The 20,661-nt window shown below is 39.0% G+C and overlaps 1 protein-coding gene across 1 annotated transcript; it reads left to right on the top strand.

Annotated features, from left to right (window-relative positions):
* The first annotated feature begins 2,121 nt into the window (after nucleotides 1-2,121).
* Nucleotides 2,122-18,983, top strand: RGS21 (regulator of G protein signaling 21). The gene is made up of 2 exons (XM_020790485.3): nucleotides 2,122-6,817; nucleotides 10,542-18,983. The coding sequence occupies exons 1-2, from the start codon at nucleotides 6,611-6,613 to the stop codon at nucleotides 10,743-10,745; spliced, it is 411 nt and encodes a 136-aa protein (XP_020646144.3). The 5' UTR covers nucleotides 2,122-6,610; the 3' UTR covers nucleotides 10,746-18,983.
* Nucleotides 18,984-20,661: the final 1,678 nt, after the last annotated feature.

Here is a 20,661-nt window from a genome sequence, read left to right as displayed (position 1 = left end):
ATAAATAAATAAATAAATAAATAAATAAATAAATAAATAAATAAATAAATAAATAAATGTGTTTCCAATTAAAGGGCAGAAGGCTGGCGTCTTTCAAATACCAGTTATTTTCTTAAACACAAAAGGTAACAGGTCTTTCAAATTCTTTCATTGCAGCTCTCCTGCCTGGCACTTGTCCAAAAGCCCTAAAAATCCCTTCTTAAACTGTTCTAAAAACCAGAGGCAGACAACAGAAAATCAGTTTAAACCCCTAAAGAAAAACTACTTCAAACAAGTAGAGGAAAGGCACACAATCCACAGTGAATTAACCAAATAACACAATTTTTAAAATCCCCATATACACAGAGGGGAGAAGTTAAAATGAAACACATATATACCTCCCCTCTCAGAACCAAAGGGGAAAAAAGAGCAAGGAAACCAATAAAGAAAAAAAATTCATCTCTAGTCTTGATTATGTTAAACACAGTCAATTGAAGTAACTTGAAGTGCTGTGTGGTCAGTCCTTGCACGTGGATACAAGGATCATCCTAAATGACATGCCATGCCTCAAAGCAACCCCATTTAGTGTGATCTAGACCAGGATAATTTGGCCATTTGGTTGTAGTCCTAATGTTTTTCTTGCTTGGTGTCTTTGTAGTTCATCTCCTACAAACTATTTGGCCTTGCTCTCTTCTCCCTGCCTTGGTATCAAGGTGACACATAGAAGCCATCCTATTCCTCATAAAATAGACTATATTGGAGCTGGCTGCTATGTCACACTCCCTGTCTCTTTCTTCTCCAGCAAGTAGCACACAGGGAAGTGTGTGAAGGTGCTGCTACCATAGCAAAAGAGGTTGGGGTGTCTCCCTCTCCAAAGCTGGGCAACAGAGAGGGCTGGCTCATACAAGCAAAGGGAGTGACAGTGAAAATCAGTGCATATATGCCACCAGAGCATTTCACCACCTCAGGTGAATGCCCCAATGTGGCTAACAGCAAGGCTAGTCTTACTCATTCCTCTCACTCTCTGTGTAGAAAAAGGTGCCTCAACCTCTGCATGCTTTGTATCCTTCCCTTCTGGCAAGGATGAGGAATGTGTAGCCCTCCTGATGCTACTGGACTGAAACCCCCAAGGATTGCTTGGCCATGCTCACTGGGGCTCAAGAGAGTTACTGTCTAACAGTATCTAGAGGACCCACCCACTCCATTCCTCTTCTCTAAATTTGGCATGGACCACCTATAAAAGAAGAAAGTAAATGGGTAGCAGAAGCAGTGGCACAGGAAAGATGAGGGGGAAATGATAGTTGTGCTCTTACTAGCCTCATCTCAGGATATGTTACCCCTTAGCCCTGCAAAAGTTGGAATCAGCACTCTTCTGATGGTACTGTGCATTACCTCCCTGGAAGAAAAACCTATCTGAAGAGGAGGCTCTTTGCTGTCTTCTTTTGACAGGGAAAATACATGCATAGGAACTAGATGGAGTACCTTCTGTCTGGTCACTCTCCATTCCCAGGACATCAGTGTCATTAAAACTGACTAGAGCCATGGCTGCTACAATTTTGACACCAGGGGGAAGAGCCTTTCTCATTTGCACAGCCATTTTGAGGTGGTTTGCTGATTTGTTTACTTTGATCTGCTGTTTTTATGCTTTTTTAAAAAAAAATACAATGCTATTTTATGTATTCATTGCAGATATTGGAGGAGATATTTTTTTACTACAGTTCCAAGCATACTCCAGTCAGTATGGCCTAGGAGTTGTATTCTGGGAGCTGTAACTCAGAAAAGTAACTTTCCACCTCTCTAATTTATTGTATTTCATTGTGTTATGCTTTTGACGCCTCTTACCTATTGGCCTAAATTCCCTGGATGAAGGTGGTTCTTAAAATATTCTCCATAATAAAAGGAAGAACAGTTCTAACACAATAGTGATTCCCTCAGCCCTTTGCTCAGTGATATATATCTTCTTGGAGGCGGTGAGCCCTATTAATAAGCATTGCTTTCTAGGGAGCTGCCTACTTAAAAATAGATGGCTGAACTATTGTAGAAGGCATCGAAATAGATTAACAGTTCTTCCTTAGACACACTGCATAGTCAAAGACTTATGTAATGAATGTGTTGGGCTTGTCAGCAGAATTATACATAGCTCCTCAGATTTTCAAAGAGTCTTTGCACTAGGCTTGGTGGTACATACATCAAGAGCCGGAAAGGATGGTTCTTTAGAGGGGGGGAGCACTTAAATATATTAACTAGCTTGGAAGAGATCTTATTCTGCCCTGACAAGTTCCTAGATTTAGATAAATCTGACCTGAGTTGAGAATATATTGAGCTAATCGGATTTCTTGGTGCCATCTCAGAGAAAGGGTAAGAAGATGGCATGAGAAGCAGAAAACAAATCTAGGAGAGAGAAAACTAGGAGGAGGAAAATCTGTTAACTGCATTTAGCAAATACTTAATCAAAATCTTGTTGAGAAACAAAACTGGGAAGCCAACCATTTTTAATACCAGTAAGAAATTGAGAAGAAGCCCATTTATCACCTCATTGTTAGTGTGATAACCTATTCAATAGCTCTAGTCACCACTAGCAAAAGGATCATATTAATCAATGGCCAGCTTGTTCAGTGTGAAGAAGGCATTCAACAAGTCTGGGCTGAAAAATCAGAGGTGCCTCATGTGTGCCTTTTGAATTACCCCTCCAGTTTTGTACTTTATTACTGCTCTCTTCTAGATGAGCAATTGGGACACTATATCAAATTATACTCTGCATCCAATATAGTTATCGTCACAGAAAAGTGGTTTTGCTCTTCAGTGTACACTGTAAGTAAGCATTTTCTCAAATGTAAGTCCTGTTGATTTCAGCAAGGCTTACTTACCAGTAAACATGTACAAGGAAAAAAGTATACATATTGCATAGGAATAATCCACAAATTACATAGGTAAAAGATCACAATGCTATTTTCAAGGATAGATGTTGTTTCCACAGGTCAGCCCCTAGGGAAACAACTGCATGGATGGAATCTGTGGATACACTGCTGGCCAATAAAGGTAAGATGCTAAGTAGAAAAAGCCAAATGATGGTTTGTCCAACTTGTATTCCATTTCTTATGCAGGGTGCTCCATATAACTCATACATGGCCCCAAACTGTCTCCTATACAGGTAGCATGTAACTCCCTTATTACAACAGCTTTGCTGGTGGCCAAACTGCTGGTTATTACCTATAGACCCCTATACATCTTGGATGCAGTCTATTTGAAGGATAGTATCACCCCATATGAGCCTCCTTGGCTTTTAAGATCTTCTGGGGAGGCACCTCTCATGCTTCTATCACCTTCCCAAGTTTACTTGGTGAGAACACAAGTGTGGACCTTCTCAGTGGTTGCTCCCAGGTTTTGGAATGTGCCACCCCAAGAAGACAGGTTGGCCCTCTCCCTCTTGTCTTTCCATCAACAGGCAAAGATCTTCCTCTTCAGATAAGCCTTTAAACAATAAGCTGTCTCAAGAATGTTAGTTTTTAGCTTACAGGTTGTTAAATGTTTTATACTGTTTTAATATTTGATCTTTTAAATCTTAATGTATGTTTAATTGTTTTTAAATTTCTTATTTTATCTGTTGGTAGACACCTTGGTTCCCCTATGTGGAGAAAAATGGCACAAATTTAAATAAATAATAAATTACCATGTGAGACCTTAAGTAGTAGGACTGTACTACTTTTGAGCTTTTTGAATATTTTTTTATTATATTTTTGAGCTTTCTCTCTTCTCCATTTAAACAAACATATAAAACCTAACTAATCTAACTGATTCAGCTTCTCTTGACTACTTAAAAAGATACCTGTGATCATTAACTAAATTTTTTTAAACAGACTGGCAATTGTTTTCAGGAGGAATTCTCTGAAGGTAGCAGGTTATACCTTAGAAAGAGGCATTCTTATATTTAGCAAGTGGGAGTGCCCCTTTTAAGATGCCTGCATAATCCAAAAGTAAAGGATTGAGTGGATGGAAGGGGCAAAAATTGTTTATTATGTGTTTAGAGCAAATGGGAGGTTGTAAACCATTCCGGATATCCTCCTCTGGCAGACAGTTTGAATTGAATTTGAATAATTCTGGAGCACAGGGATATGATTCATATGCACATTTATTCAATTTAATTAATCAATTGACCAGTTGATTAACTAAGATTTCTTTAAATGAAAAAAATATTATTCTGCTGCACTTGCTGACTACTAATACCTTATTCAGTCAACAGCTTCTCAGATTTTAATTCTTAGCTCACTCACACAGACATATTTTTGCAACAGTAAGTTTTAGAAAGTCACCTGATTTTCTGAGAACATGAAAGCTGGAAGCTCCATATAAAACATAGTGCAGTAATCTAACAAGACTGCTACTAGAATGTAAATAACTGACATCATGCTACCTCTGGCCAGATATAATTGCAATTGACTAGTGGAGGAAATGTATGGGTCAAAAAGATGATATATTTGTCTTATTTTTTGTAGAATGGTCCAGAATGTTGTGAAACATATAGCATTCGACTCTTATCACCTATACATCTTGAATTTAGTATATTTGTCTTATGATTGGACATGGGAAAGTAAATGTGGATTTAACTTACAGGTCTGAGTGCTGAGGCGTGTATCACTGAGGTATATATCGCTGAGGCAATTAGGAAAGGAAAAACATGTTCACTGTAGGAAATACCAAGTTCCATTAATACATAACTTATATATGCGTCTTCTCGGCAATTAAGATCAACAGAAGAGACCCTCCTCTTCGTCCCATTGCCAGCACAAGCACAGCTGATGGGGACATGGGAGAGGGCCTTCTCTGTGGTAGCTCCCAGGCTATGGAACGCTCTCCCTCGGGAGATCAGGATGGCCCCTTCCCTCTTATCCTTCAAAAAAAAAAATCTAAAGACCCTTCTCTTCAGGTAGGCTTTTAACAATTATAACTGAATTCCTGAATCCCATTTTAGCAGATAATTTTATTTTTTCCATGTTCCCATATTTTAATTTTTTTAATTTTAGTTAAAATCATATATTGTTTAATTTGTCTTTTAATATTTAACTTATTGTGTTTTTAATTGTGTAAATTTTAATGCTGTGAGCCACCTTCAGTCCCTTTGTTGGGAGAAATAGGGCATACTACGTAGTAGTAGTAGTAGTAGTAGTAGTAGTAGTAGTAGTAGTAGTAGTAGTAGTAGTAGTAGTAGTAGTAGTAGTAGTAGTAGTAATAGTAATAGTAATAGTAATAGTAGTAATATTAGTAGTAGTAGTAGTAGCAGCAGCAGCAGCAGCAGCAGCAGCAGCTTGATCCTATACCTGTGTCATTTGAGAGGACTGACCACAACCTACTCAACCATCCTGAAAGATAGGGATATAAATCCTTCCCTTTCTTATCCTCACAGATGCAAATTATTTTCTTTGATCCTAGAGTGGGCGGGATATATTGCGGTGCTCTCAACCAGAAGAGAATGAAAATGGTGTGTGAATTAAGCAAAATTTCCCAAATAATGCTTCAGTACGCTATAATACAAATAACGTGAATTCTGCAAACATGATAATAGCTTTTGCTTTGTTTCAGGATTGTGTATTATTTGACAATCAGCCTACCCTTCCATATTTGCTGTGTGCACACACACTCTGCTTCTCTGAACAAAAGAACACCAGCTTTGTGAAGAGATTTTTTTTGCACATTATGAAGACTGTAGTCCCATTCAATTTTTACACAACCTAGCAAGGCGAACATTTGTCAAGGAAAATCTGGCTTTTGCTTCATATGGTTTCTATATGCAAGAAAACCTTACACTTCTTCAGATCCAGTGCTGAAACTATGAAGAATGTGATGACAAATGAGGCAGAGCTAGCCACTTCTATGAGTGTTCACCTTTCTGGGCTGTGTAATGGCAGAAGAGAGCTAATTTTAAAACAGCACACACACGCTCTTTTTCCCATTCTTGCCTAGAGATGAGGAATCTTCTGGCAAAACTATTTGAAACTGAATGTTTTGAGATACATTCTAAATAGTAAAGTCCCCCTCTAGTATGGGTCAATAATGTTTTTAAAAAGAAGGCCAGAAATTTGTTGAACTTAATCATTAGCTATGAAAGACAAAGGCTGAATAGGCAGTTATAACACTGCATAAGAAAGCTGGTGAACATCTGAACATCACGTTCAAATGTTTTAAATTTCAGGTTCTTGCTAACCCATGTATGAAGACATGTTTTTTATTTCAAACACAAATAAAAATGAACCAAACCAAATTCTTTCCCATTAGTACTGATGAAATTCAACAAGTGTAGCTACTTCATGTCTGGGGAGACCTGTGTTGCATTAAAGATGAGGGTTCCCTTCAGATACAAATAAGTGGCAACACTAATATGCTGAATTCACATAAATTAAAACCCGGACTTTCAAAAGTTAAGCACACAAAGTCCTTTGTATTATGAATAAGAAGGCATTTGAGAAACATTTTTTTTTTTTGCAGAAACTGATATAAATATCCTGACATACTCATATTCTCAAGTATTAATCATTCAACCTTTGCCTACAAGCCCTAAAAGCTTGACCTAACGTCAAAGGACAATTTCTACTGTCTTAGATGAGATTTTAATTGTGGAGCTTCTCCCACCCAAGCAATGTACATGCTTCTTGGTTTAATTTTTATTATTTTTACAGATGGTCTGAATGCATTTAGGACTTTCTTAAAGTCAGAATTCAGTGAGGAAAACATTGAATTCTGGCTAGCCTGTGAGGACTTCAAGAAAACCAAGTCAGCAGCTAAAATTGCCTCCAAAGCCCAGAAGATTTATTCTGAGTTTATCCAGGCAGATGCCCCAAAGGAGGTAACCCATTTTAAGTATTCTTCTCAAATATCTGTTCAAACGTTGATTTCTTTCTTGGGTTGTGAGTACAGTGGGCCCTCTACTTACGGAATTAATCCGTATTGGAATGGTGGCTGCAAGTCGAAAAGTCTGTAGGTCGAATCTCCATTGACCTACAATGCATTTAAAACCGATTAATCCCATAACCGGCAGGTTTTATTCTATTTTTGTTCCATTTTGGTTTTTTTCTGGTCTGTAAGTCGATTCTCCGGCTGCAAGTCAAATCTAAATTTTGCAGCCAGGGAAGTCTGTAACTCGAAAAGTCTGTAAGTTGAGCCGTCTGTAAGTCAAGGGTCCACTGTATATGCATCTCATTTTTGCATTCATTTATCACACTGGCCAGAGGAGAAAGAAAGGCATGCCCCTAAACTTCAGCTTTTGAAAATAGCTACCATGCCCACCATTTGATGCTGAAGCATGGTTGTGAACAGTTGAAGTCCATAAGGAGAAGAATCTCCAAAAATGTATCATGCTGCTACTGTGAAGGGGGTAGAATTTGAGTGTAGTTACATGGTTATAAACAGTGTGATACTACTTTAACTGTCAAGGCTCTATTCAGCAGAATTCTGGGAGTTATAGTTTGACATGCACTATCCATGAACTTCAACAGAAAATTCTAAGTACTTCACCAATTATTTAGTATTCTAGGATTCCAGAGGATTCCATAGGATGGAGCTATGGCATTGAAGTGACATCAAACAGCTATAAGGTTGTAGTGGAGACACACTCTGTGGTTGAGGTACAAGTGTGGGCCAAGGTCCTGCTACAGTGCAGATGTTCCTCCCCTTTTCTGCTGCCCACTGCCAGTCATGATTTAAGGGAATGTATTCCATCTCACATTGGACTGAATACTCCTTTAAAATACAGTAACTAACTGCTGTGACTCAAAAAAACCAGGTATGTTTTCATCAGTTCTGGCAAGTGTTAATGGTTAATTTCTCAAAGCAGAGGCCTTTTGATGTGATAAAAGTTAAAACACGTCCTTTAGGAACCTCCTGTCACACCATGGCATTTGATCATTACATACAAAAACATTTCTTAAACTAATTGGCTGGTTAATCACTTCTGTGATATGCATTCCCCTTGCTGGCCTTTTTAACGTGACTTTTGATAATGGCAGTGCTTCAGACACTGATGTGTTGTAGCTTTTGAAAATATATATGGAGATTTTATTTAAATCCATATGAAAACACTGGAGATGTAGAGATTTCATGTCTCAGTTTAATCAAGAGAATATAGCCACTGCATTTTATTCGCAAGCAAATAAGCACAAGATTAAGGTGCCTTAAAAAGTTCATGCAAAGGGATGAACTAATCTCTGTTTTGATCATGAGAATTGTCTTGCTTGGTCAGACGGAATACCGAATTAATACAGCACTAAATCCAGGAAGGTCACAAGCAGGGACAAAAAGCAGCTTGGTGAGATACAGTGTGATCTAATGATGTGATGGGAGACCCACAACCTTCTAGCTGCTGCTTGACTGCAGTTCCCATAATCAGCATCTTAATTTCATCATCATCCCTGACCCTTATGCATGCTGCTGAGAGCTGATGAGACTTTGGATCCAGGAACATCTGAAGGCACGTCGCCCTCCAGTATAACGTAATGGATCCATCAGTGCCCTATGTATATTCTCATGCATCCTGAGAGCCCACCTTGATTAGGTGCGGTATTCACTTCAATGGAGGCTACAAAGAGACAGGCTGCTCTCCGTGCTGTGCAGTAATGTGATCAATTCCAGACCAGTGACATTGGGCAACAGTCCCCTCATATTTCTTCTAGAGGAGACCTTTGAGAGGTCTTTGGGACAGAAAGACATGGAAGAAGCCAAAATAAATGTTCACACAGCAGAATACCTGCTAAGATAAGCACGCCTTCCCTGTGAGCTGGCAGCAGAACACCCAAGAGATTCACTCATGACTCAGTCCAATTATTGAATATTCATATTTAGTCTAAGCAATTCTCAGGAAGGAAGTGTTTGGAAATGTTAGACTTAATTTGAAGCATCCAAGCTGTGAAGAACTAATTCTTGGCTGTTTAATAATTGGATTGACCCTGGGTGATTTCATTACATGGTATTTTTGCTTCACCAGACATCTTTTTGCCTGCTTGTGAGCTTCTCATAGATATGTGGGTGGCTACAGCTGTAGACAAAATGCTGAAGAAAATCAGTCTTTCCTGAAATCCAGAATCATAATTCTAATATTCATAAATATATAAGGACAGGTACTGAAAATAGCAAGGAGGCATCATGCTATCAAGGGATGTCTAGAGGACAGATGAAATGTTTGTGTCTATAAAAGAAAGATGTGGTTTTCTTGAGACCTTAGAAGGAGTGGTATCAAATATCAAATGTTTTCTAGCTATAGCTTTGCTTTTTTTTTCTTTATTCACATATTTGGATTAGAAACTATTTAAAGCCAAGTGGACTAAACTTGTTTTCCCTGCCTAAGTGAAACCAGTCTAGGATACAAGCCCAGTGTGCTGTAATAGTAAATATATTGGATTTGGATTCAAAAACTCACAGGCCGACCATGGACCAGTCACACTCTTTCAGACTGAACTACCATGCACAGTTGTCATGAGTGTAAAGCAGGGAGGAACAGAATATGCAGAATAGTGCATACTATGTTGAGCTTGTTGAAGGCAGGATGTAAAATTGAACAAATAAATGATAAAATAATAGATAATAAATGGGGTCAGTATTATCTTCTTTGGGAGTGAATTCTGCAACTGGGATGCAGCCCTAGTGAATGTCTTATCTTAAATTCTGATTTACTGGACCTTGGTCGTGACTATAAAGACTTACCAAGAATTTCTATTTAATTTGAAGCACAGAATACCGACTTTTATTATTTCTATGACCATAAGCCTCTAATGTTTTCTTCATGGTAAAAGTGTTGCTGCAATGCAGGCCCTTCCTTGGGGCCTGCATTGTGTGAGAAAGCATGGCCTGTTTGAGACAGCCCCATGACTTATGCCTTCAGCAATGTCCTACTCCTCCTCCTGGAAACTGGGACAGTGGTGATAAAGGCACATCAGCAGAGGCTCTGCCCACATATTCTGGGACTTCTCACATCTACCTTAGTATATTTGAAAAAGCAAAGGTTAGGAAACTTAAATACTGAAATTCTGGCTCAACTCCTGTTTGCTGCGTAAGACTAATGACAGGCTGATGGGTTTTGAGGGGTTGTACAGCCAATGGTAGGGCCAGGTGGAAGGAGGGACAAACCTTCAGAATATGCCCACCCATCTCTTCCTTTGAGGCAAACAGTGAAGTTGTCCATGGCTGAAATGTAGCCAGGGAATGATGGGTTTAGAAGACGTGGACACGGAGACCATGTTTACAAAACTTGAAAGCTGAAAGAAAATCAAGCAAATATGCCTTTTAAAAAGCAGGTATGAAAAGTTTCATCATGTTTTGTCTTGCCATGCATCTAGAAAAGCTGAAGCACCTTTAAACATTATTATTAAAGGAGGAATAATCATTGCATGGCATCTGGATAGGAAACCAAATTAAAATGTGTGTTCCATATTCTAAATAATGAAAGCATGACCTTCCTGTCACTTTGCATCAAAGCGTATATTTTTGGAAGCTATTCAGATCGTGTTTGTTTCTGGCTCACGTACAAAGCCTCAGATCTTCAGCAAAATAAACAATTTATGCCACTGTATTCCCTGCAGATAAACATCGACTTCTGTACAAGAGATCACATCACCCAGACTATTTCTGAACCGACTCTCCAGTGTTTTGATGATGCACAGAGATTAATCTACAGCCTCATGGCTAAAGACTCTTTTCCGCGGTTTCTAAAGTCAGAAGCTTATAAGGAACTAGTAAATAAGCAGCAGAATGGAAACCAGAAAAGATGGCTGCCATTTTTGTAAAGGTCTTGTTCAGACGTGTTTTTTGAATCTCCTAGTATAGTCTCTTTCATTACTAGATCTAACACAATGGTCAGATTGTTCTACAGCAGGGTAGGTGCTCTGCTAGTACTTTGGCTTGTAAGTTGAAAGTGCAGTTGTACAATGTCTATTTTAACTTTCTAACAGGATTAGAAATAAAGTAATAAAAAGAATTTCAAATTTAGCCAGACACCTTAGCTTTCAGTGACCAGGAAGGTCATTTCTAAAAGTCTACAGCCCTGTTTATATCAGATTCCAACAAATAGGAGATACACATATGGCATCACTCCAGCTTAGCCTCATATTCATACCACCTGTACAGCACCAAGATGTAAAGAGGAACCAGAACATACCAATTTCCTCAATTCCCTACCTTATGACTCCATACATATGCAAGATAAGTACTTGGGTAAGGAATCCTTAAGGTCTGCAGAAAAAAATATCTTTGGGGTGGGTAGGGAGGGAAAATCCCTGAGGCACCAGGATAGAAGACAGCCCAGTGAGAAATGTGTATGTTAAGTGGTCAAGGAGTGCTAGTTGGCTGCTGGGAAGGACTGCATATTGGGAGTGAGAAGGAAACAAACCAAGGGACTGGAATTCTGAGCAGGAGACTTCAATTTCATTCCAGGTCTCACAAACCCCTATTCCTTCACAAGTAAGTCTTGGTTCTCACAATTCATCTACCACAGGGTTGCTATATTCCAGTTGTTTAAAGTGGGGTAGTCTAATTTGCATATTATGCAAACTAAGCAGGTTGCGTAGGCTTTCTAGCTATACATTTCAAACTTTCCATCTTGGGCTCATCTATATAATAATCACTAAGGATGTGCACAGGCACCCTGATCTACTCTGTCTGTGGCTCCATATGGGCATTCAGATTAATGCCTGACCCACCCTGTGCCCTTTGGGTGACACTCTATGCATTTTTTTCCAGCTCAGTGGTAATATTTGTGCATGTCCAGTTTTGCATGAAAATCCCCATTCCTGCAAATGAGGAGATGCAAATAGAAGGGCTGAAAAGTGCAGGCAAGAGAGAAGAGAGCCAGGCATTGCATTTTATTTTTGTTTCTCTCCTTTTTTTACATCCACCAGGAGAAAGCTCAGATGCTAAGCAACAGGGAATGGAGTGAGTAAGAGACTTTAAAAAGGCTTTCTCCCTTTGATTCCTTCCTAAAAGTCTAATGAAGTGAGACTACTCTTCCCTACACTATTTCTGTCTTTTCCCACATTTTTTTCTCACCTCTTAGGAAGGTATCTCAAAGTGTCAGATGCAGGGGAGGGGTATCAGGAAATAGGGATCTAGTTGTCTTGTGTGCTCCCAGAGGCATCTGGTGGGGCCACTGCTAGATACAGGAAGCTGGCCTAGATGGGCCCTTGGCCTGATCCAGCAAGGCTCTACTTATGTTCTTATGAGCAGGAAAAGAAAAGAAGGTTCATTTCTAAGGCAGGTTATATTCCTTGAAGCGATCAGTAATTCTCATGCAAACATACTTAATAGGGCTGGGAAAAGAGAACCAAATACAGTAAGGTACTCATGTAGGCTGACAGTAGGTGTAAATAAAGAAATAATCTTATATAGCCATGCACAAGGGCTTCAAGTGTTATTCTTATGATAGTGTTGGGGTTTTTTACTGTCATATTTAATTCTTCAAAAAATGACTAAAAAAATAAAAGTTAATCATAGTGATCCATAAGCATGTCACAAAAATCCGTCCTGACCAACACTTACAATGCTTGCCATATCATGACAAATACACATACAATTAGTTCTTCAAAAAGGAAATTTTAATGTATTTCTCAGTGTTGGAAACCTCTTAACAGAAATTTAAGATTCACGGCAACCAGAAGCTACACAACAATAATAACAAACATAAGCGTCTAGCGATGCACGCTCTCCCTCCTTCTCTCCCTCCTTCTTGCTTATGCCAATATTCCTGTCCTCAGGTCAGAACCTAGCTAAGCTCCCAGATTTCTATGGAGGATAAATTGGAACTTGACGTTTCTGGAAGGCCACAGAATCATAGGCTCATAGAACCATAGAGCTGAAAGGAACCCTAAGGATCATCAGCCTCCTCACGAAGCATGAAATATAGTAACTGGCGTAATATTAAAGCTTCAGTAATCCGTTTGGACCACAGCTCCAGTAATCCACCCAGCAAGCATTCATTTCTCTAGCTTCATTGATTTCTATACACAGTTTGGAAACAGCTCTGCAAACAGATTCCAGCTGTTCGCAAACCAGCAAGGGATCAAGGGTTTCCACAATCACAACATTTAACCAGAAACTTAGGTTTCCACAGGGAATGAGATCCCGCTGAAATGTGAACAGCTTCACTCACTGAGTAATTATGCAGAAAAGCTTGTTCATTGAAAAACAACTGGCCAAAATAGCAATTGCTTGTTTGCCTGTACTTTTACTTCTATAAAGACTAGAGACTTATGATTTTGTGTGTGGGGAGGGGTCCAGTTTGTTTGTTTGTTTGTTTAATGAAAGCTTAGAATCTGGATGAGATAAAAGGAGCACTGGGCACTAGGTGGCATGTCTAAAACCTGGGCAACTCTAATCTACCAAGAAAGATGGAGACAAATCACATCAGTGGGGCTGGTTACACAGCCACTGATATGTGCAGGCCTCTGTTTTCATTTAAGATTCTGTGTGCATAGAAAATGACTTATTAACATTTCTGTGTAATTTAGTTAAACACACTGAGGGTTGTCAGAGCAGCAATTCATCTTTGATGCAAGGAAAAGAAGGGGCAGGGAAAGGCTGAAGGCCACAGAAGCAGCCTTGGGGATTGTACTTTGTCCAGTCTTGCTGAACATGGAGCTCTTCCTGAACACCCTCCAGAAACTTCACTCAGCCCAGAATGTGTTGGCATAGTGATAAATATCCCTGTTGCTAGAAGTACATTGTGACATTGATAAGTGAGACTTATGGTCTGCTGATTAATATCCAAGTTAAATTAGTGTTCATTATTAAAATTCTAAACAATATAGATCCACTCTAAAGAGCTCTATCCTGCTCCAAATACCTTCCTGCTTCCTGTTAAATTACTATAATAAAGAACACTTTTTTGTAAAGTTACCTCAGTTAAGAAATTAAGTCAGGGCTAGCTGTCTGTTAGCCTTCTGGAGACAGTCTAAAGCCTTTCTATTTCAATGAGATTTTGAAGAGAGTAGTTTAATGCAGCAATGGATAATACTTATGTTGTCTTCAAAGGCTGCCGGACTACAATTCCCATCATTCTCCACCATTGGCTCTGCTAGCTTGATCTGATGGAAATGGCAATCAAACCACCTTTGGAAAACCACAGATTGTCTGCTTCTGTGTTATCTCCCCCCTCCCCCGTAGTAATACCAGTTGTAATTTTAAATTAATGTGCCTTATTATTTAAGTTTTGTTCAATACTGGTACTATTGAAGCTGTTGATAGAATTTTTTGTGTGTGTTTAATTAATATAACATGCCTTATGGGCATAAAGATAGAATAAGAGAAAATGAGAAAATTAATAAATAAAAAATTTAAAAGTAAGTTTCTGGCATCCACATTTTGTATACAGCATACATTGAGAATTTTGAGAGAGTAGTTTTTTGAGATAACCTGAGGAGACCTATAGAGAAAATTTTAAAAAAGAATATCCTTTTCTGCATGAAATAATTGCACATTGATGCAATATTTGTCACATATGCTTTGTGTTCTTCAGTTCAGTTCCATTGGTTATATGCACTGTTTTGAGCTTTCCTTCGGGAATTTGTTACTACATAAAAGTACTGATTTGAATATAACATTTAAAAAAAAGGGAGGAGATCTAATATACTAATATACATATACATATATATATACATATACATATACATATACATACACACATACACACACATATGTGTGGTATAGATGTATCAGATGGGCGGGATATAAATCAAATAAATAAAATAAATAAATAAATAAATAAATATACATGCATGCATACATATACAGTACACACACACACACACACACACATACATACATACATACATATACATATACATATACATATACATACATATAAAAGTACTGATTTGAATATAACTTTTGCTTATTAAAATCAATGGGAGCAAAGTTAGTCTTGAAGTCAGTGAAGGATTTCCTCTGCAATGAAATTACTGCAATATCTAACTATAGCTACATTTCCTGATTGCTGGGGACCATTGCTCAGGTTTGAGTGCATATTGTTAAGGAAATGAACCTGGAGCACTAGACTGTGCAGTGCAGCTGCTCATTATGTCAGTCCGTATCTATGGAGATATCCACAAGAAGAGTCCATAAAATGCAGGCATTCGTGCTGCATCCATAACGGCTATGTTATTCTAGTAGTGTTCATCTCCAGCAGAGGCAGGTCTCTTGTAAAGTGAATGGATCTTAATTGTCAACTGAACACCAAGGCAGCTTCAGTTGCTTAGAATCACAACACAGGTCAGTAATATACTGCGGCTCCTATGATGTACTCCACATAGATGTAGACACCCCAGCTAGTATGAGGATTGCAAGTAAGCTAAGAGGGAACAGATAAGCTTGTTGTGTGTGTGCACAATGATGATAACATCTCTGCTAATCAGAAAGTCCTAGTGCTTTTACCTTGCAAGTCCAGGAGCATTGATACTAGGAAAGAAAAAATAATTCCTAATTCAGGCAGATCCTAAAGAAATGCATGAAGTACAGAGATTCATTTCCCCTTGTCTGGTGAGACCAAGCTTTTAAAGAGTATCAGATACTGTATCTTCAGTAAGTCAGCTGTCAACAGCTACAGCAACACATCTCCAACTGCGTCTCTGCTCAAGCACACAGACAATTTGCAGAACATTAGCACTCCACATTTCTGCCAGCTGCCCCCCTGCTTTTCACAGAGAACTTTATTTCCAGGGCTGCTGCCACATCTCAGCAACTTATCAGGGGGTACTTTCTTCAGAAAACTGTAAGTGTGACCAGCATGTCTGAAAGACAGCTTGTTACAGAGGCACCATCAAGGCAAAACATGGCAACAGAAATCCCTCTGCTGAATTAAATCTTGGTCACTAAAAAGAGAAAGACAGAAAAGTTACCTTTCTCCCAGTGAAAGCAGCTAGGATCACTGCATTCATGCCTCTCATCAAGGCCAGACTGCAACATACTGAGTCTTTAAGTGGTGTCAAGTGGAAGACAGCCCATATGATTAGTACAGAAATGTGGAGCCATGCAGTATAATTTTGATATAAAATAACAGAAAGGATTGCTTTGTTTTTTCTGCATCCTTTGTGGGGTTTTTCAACCAACAATATGTAACTTGACACTGCGTGTGCATGCATGCACACCTGTGCACATTTGTGTTGTATCTAGGCCCATCTCATCATCTGAGGCACTGTAGTCTCCTCTGTGCATAAAGTAATGGTGATACTGAAACAGTGGTGCCAATTAGTGGCAGGAAACAACAAACTCTCTAATCTAGTGATCTGGAAGCAGCCAGCACCTGTTTCCCTGATGTAAATGGTGGCATTAAAGCTGTGACTCTCATCAGAATTACAGTGAGTTGTAGGAAACTAAAACTCCCTCACCCCACCAGTGATCCGGATGTCAAAGCCATGAAACCCACAATCCTCTTCCTCTCCCCTGGTGACCCATAAGCAGCCATCATCACTACTTTTCCCACACTGGGAGGAGAGAAGAAAGGCCCTATATTCAATCCCTCAATAACCCCAGCATAGCCTGACATCCACAGAATTACAGGAATTTGGCCAAGTATAAAGCCTTTCTCTCCATTGTGTGTTATTTGTATGTGTTCATATAATTGTCCTTCAAAACCAAGCAGCAGCTATCATTTATTAAATTACAGATTATTACACACTTCCTTCAATATGTCAAAAAAGCAGTAATAATAAGATGTGGGTAAACTTGCAAATGTATTTAAATTTAATCAATCCATTGGCTAAAAAAATAGACTAGATTCCTAAACATTCTCTAATCCTTTTTTTTAAAAAAAAAACATCCTTCTATCCCTTCTAATTTCTTTAATCAGTTGTGTACTGAGAAAGATCAAGTGGCATAAAGATTACCACAGTCCTTGGAGAACTGGAATTCTCTTCTTTCAGGGGCTTCTCACAGATACACAACAGAGTTCTCAGCTTGGGAACAATGTCACTTGCTTACCTTCCTGCTGCTCTCATTGCACTAACAGGTGCTGAAGTCCTGGCTGTATGTGTTCTGTGCTGTAAAGTTGGAACCCATAGTGACCCTAATACAGATTTCAAGGTAAGCGAGATATTTAAGGAATGGTTTTACCAGTTTTATTCCTCCAGTGAGTTTCTATGACCAAGCCGGGATTCAAGCCCTGTTCTCCACAGTCCTAGTTCATCATTCTATCCACTACACACCACATTGGGAATCCCAAAGTTACAGCTACTGTTTGCAAATTCAGGTACTTGAGAAGTACACAAAAGGGAGAAGGACACAGTGGCTGAGCCAAATGCAACGGGAAACATTCAGTGGGTTCAATCGCTACAGCAGTGGTCCCCAACCTTGGGCCTCCAGATGTTCTTGGACTTCAACTCCCAGAAATCCTGTCCAGCAGAGGTGGTGGTGAAGGCTTCTGGGAGTTGTAGTCGATGAACATCTGGAGGCCCAAGGTTGGGGACCACTGCGCTACAGGACCTGCTGTCCCTTGCTGTTGCTTTCTTAAAACAATAACCAACAAGATGGATCCTCCCTAGAGAGGACAGAACAGTGAGAGGGAATGCAGCTTCACTGGAGAAAAGCAGAAATGGGGGGGGGATCTTAAAAGGCAGCGGTGGAGTACTGAAACTTGGACAGAAAAACTGAACATCTCAAGGACACAGCACGAGTAGTTATGTGGAACTGAAGATAATTACCAACATGAGACAGCTATTGCTTATTAAACATGTAGTTTCCGGAACTACGTAAGAAGATCCCTTATTTAAAAGAGAAGAAAATATAATGTAATGTAATATGATGTAATAGTAGCTAATAATTCATGCTTTAAGATATAAATAAGAAATATGTAGTGTGTAAGCAGTTAAATGAAATGTGTGATAGTGAATACAGTAGGATGTATAACACATGCACAAATAGCTACTTTAATTGGCTATTATGCATGTGTGTGTTTCTGCTCAACACAATTTCAGTAAGACTCTATCCTATCTGGTCTACTGTGTTTCTCTGATCATATTTTTGTGAACAGACCAGATATTCTGAAGGCAATAAGTCTCTAGTACTTAGGGAAATGGGGAGTGCTTAACTGTACGGGAAGTTTTATGTAGTTCCATTATATTTCTAAAAAACAGAAACATTGTCTTTAAGTAGTTTACGACATTCCTGCCTCTGCAACCCTAATACCATTCATAATCCCTTAATTAAAAAATATATTACACTGCAGGCCTGTTGTTTAACATTCCTCTCAATAATTATACAAATGTTTCTGTTTCAAGTGTTTAATCTGGAGGAGAAATTTTACAATATTTAAATAAATGAACAATTAAACTCACATATGCCCCCATAACGATATTAATTGGGTTGTAGATATATTCCTTCTTAATTAATTTCTAAAACCCTCAAAGACTTGCCAGACTATATCTCTGTAATTAAACTTAAGTCTCTTCCACATATTAAAAGTGCTTCTAAGTTAAGCACGAGGCATTTTGAGTCTTCATATAGATGAAATTGTTCACTCCTCAGGATAGGCCTCTTTGAGACAAAATGAAATGCCCAGGACCATACTACTGATTTAATTGCATAATGCTTCTGAAAAAAAGGCTAGATTAAAAAATTGTATTCATTAGCAAACATGGCTCTTCACAGGAACAGACTGACTTCAAACTATCAAACACCAAATTATAATATCCCTTTTTTTTTTGAGCTGGGAGGTGTATGACCTTCCAGATGCTGCTGAACTACAGTGCTTATCAGCCCCAGTCAGCATAGGCATTAGTCAAGAATGATGGGAACTGTAATCCAAAACATCAGAAGGGCCACAGAAAGATTTCAGTTATTATATTATGCTTTGTCATTTTTCTTGTGCTGGAAACTAATTATGTGAACTTGGGATGAGGATCCATTTTAATTATCATTATTTATAGTTATACTTTTTAAATGTTACAAGACATTCAGGGCAATAATCCAATCAACGGTATATCTGTTTCCTACTGTTTGCTAGTTCAAAATGAGATGACTATTTTGCCATCCCTTCCCCAGTGCTTACAAAATGCTTTACACCTTCAGGTTCTAAATGTATGTTAAATGGAAATTTATTTTTCAAAATCTTGGATGCTTCTTCCGTTAGAGGAAAGCAGTAATTTTCAAGACAACTGTTGAGGGAAAGAATATACCTGTACCCTTTCCCTCCTCACCCATCGCTTCCCCACCATTAATCCCTCCCTCTTCCCCTATTTCAGTGGTTCCCAACCTTGGGTTCCCAGATGTTCTTGGACTAAAACTCCCAGATGTCTTCACCACTAGCTGGTGGGCAGGATTTCTGGGAGTTGTAGTCCAAGAACATATGCGAACCTAAATTTGGGAACCACTGCTCTACTTGATAGTTTCCAAGTCTATGCTCCCTGCCCCCAGCATTTTGCTGAAAACCAACTCCTCCAAAAATTGTTTCCCCCGACTTGAAATGACTGTTACAGTTTTAAATTACAGACATATGTAAAGGGTAACTAGGCTGCTTATGTTTGGGGCAAGTGGCCTAGACCATTAAAGAAAAGATTGCATTATAAAATTACATTAGACACATCTCTAGCTTGTGTTACTTACATAACATTTGCCATTAGGTCTTATTCTTCCTTTGGCTCTCTAATATCAGATTTTCCTTCTGGATACAAACATGCTGTGGTTTGCTAGAGCAACTAGACATCTGTCACAATGCATGGGTGGATTTTAAAATCCATGATGACAATTTTTTTGTATGTTTTCAAAAATCTCTCCAAAATTGTGCACCTATGCCATCTCATTAAGAGCAGTACAGGTCTGTCTTTGAAATTCTCCATCTTTCCCTCTAAGGTGGCAGAACATAAACTCTATAACTTGTATGAAAGTAGGAGGGTGCCAAAGGTGTTTTGTTGTTGTTGTTGTTGTTGTTGTTGTTGTTGTTGTTTTGCATAAGAACACCTAACCCTCATCAGCTGTTAGCACTTTGCATATTTGCAGCAATCACAATATGACATTGTAGAGTTAATGTGTGATGGTTGTTGTGGGTTTTTTGGACTCTTTGGCCGTGTTCTGAAGGTTGTTCTTCCTGACGTTTCACCAGTCTCTGTGGTCGGCATCTTCAAAGGACTGGAGTAGGAACTCTGTCCATGCTCTTGGTGTTTGTTGGATAGTTGAGCATTTATAGCTGTGGGAAACAGCTTTTGTCTTTTTTCATGAGATAGGGTGATCAGCATGTTTTTGTTGTGATAAGGGAGGGGGGAGGGAGAGATTATCTGTCACTGTGATTGATGGGTGTCATTAGCTGGGCTTTTTTGTGCAATGATCCCTGGTCCTTGTGGCTGGGTAGAGTTCATTGACCTTTTGCAGGTTGTATTTTTCAGAATGGGGTGCTAGACCGTGTTTAGTTTTAGGCCAGCTAATGACACCCATTGTCACCCAATGACAGATAATCTGTCCCTTGGGTTATAGCGCAGACCAAATTAAGCAGTTTGGGTGATGGTCTTCAACTAGCTATCAAAGATACATTAGACCTCTTCCTAACGTGTATGTAGGAGTCATTTATGTCATTTCAGGTACCATGAGTTCTGAAGGTCGAAGGCACGTGATGATCATCGGCCACAGCTATGTCTATTGGGCAGTGCATTATGCTGCTTCTTCCCCATGGGGGAATGGTTTGGGGCTGGTGCCTATGCATACATTACCTGGAGAGGTGTGTGTGGC

This window comes from Pogona vitticeps, chromosome 4, assembly GCF_051106095.1.
Source record: "Pogona vitticeps strain Pit_001003342236 chromosome 4, PviZW2.1, whole genome shotgun sequence".
NCBI classification, from domain to species: domain Eukaryota; kingdom Metazoa; phylum Chordata; class Lepidosauria; order Squamata; family Agamidae; genus Pogona; species Pogona vitticeps.
The sequence above is the reverse complement of the archived record's forward strand: the minus strand, read 5'-3'. Positions and strand labels throughout refer to the sequence as shown.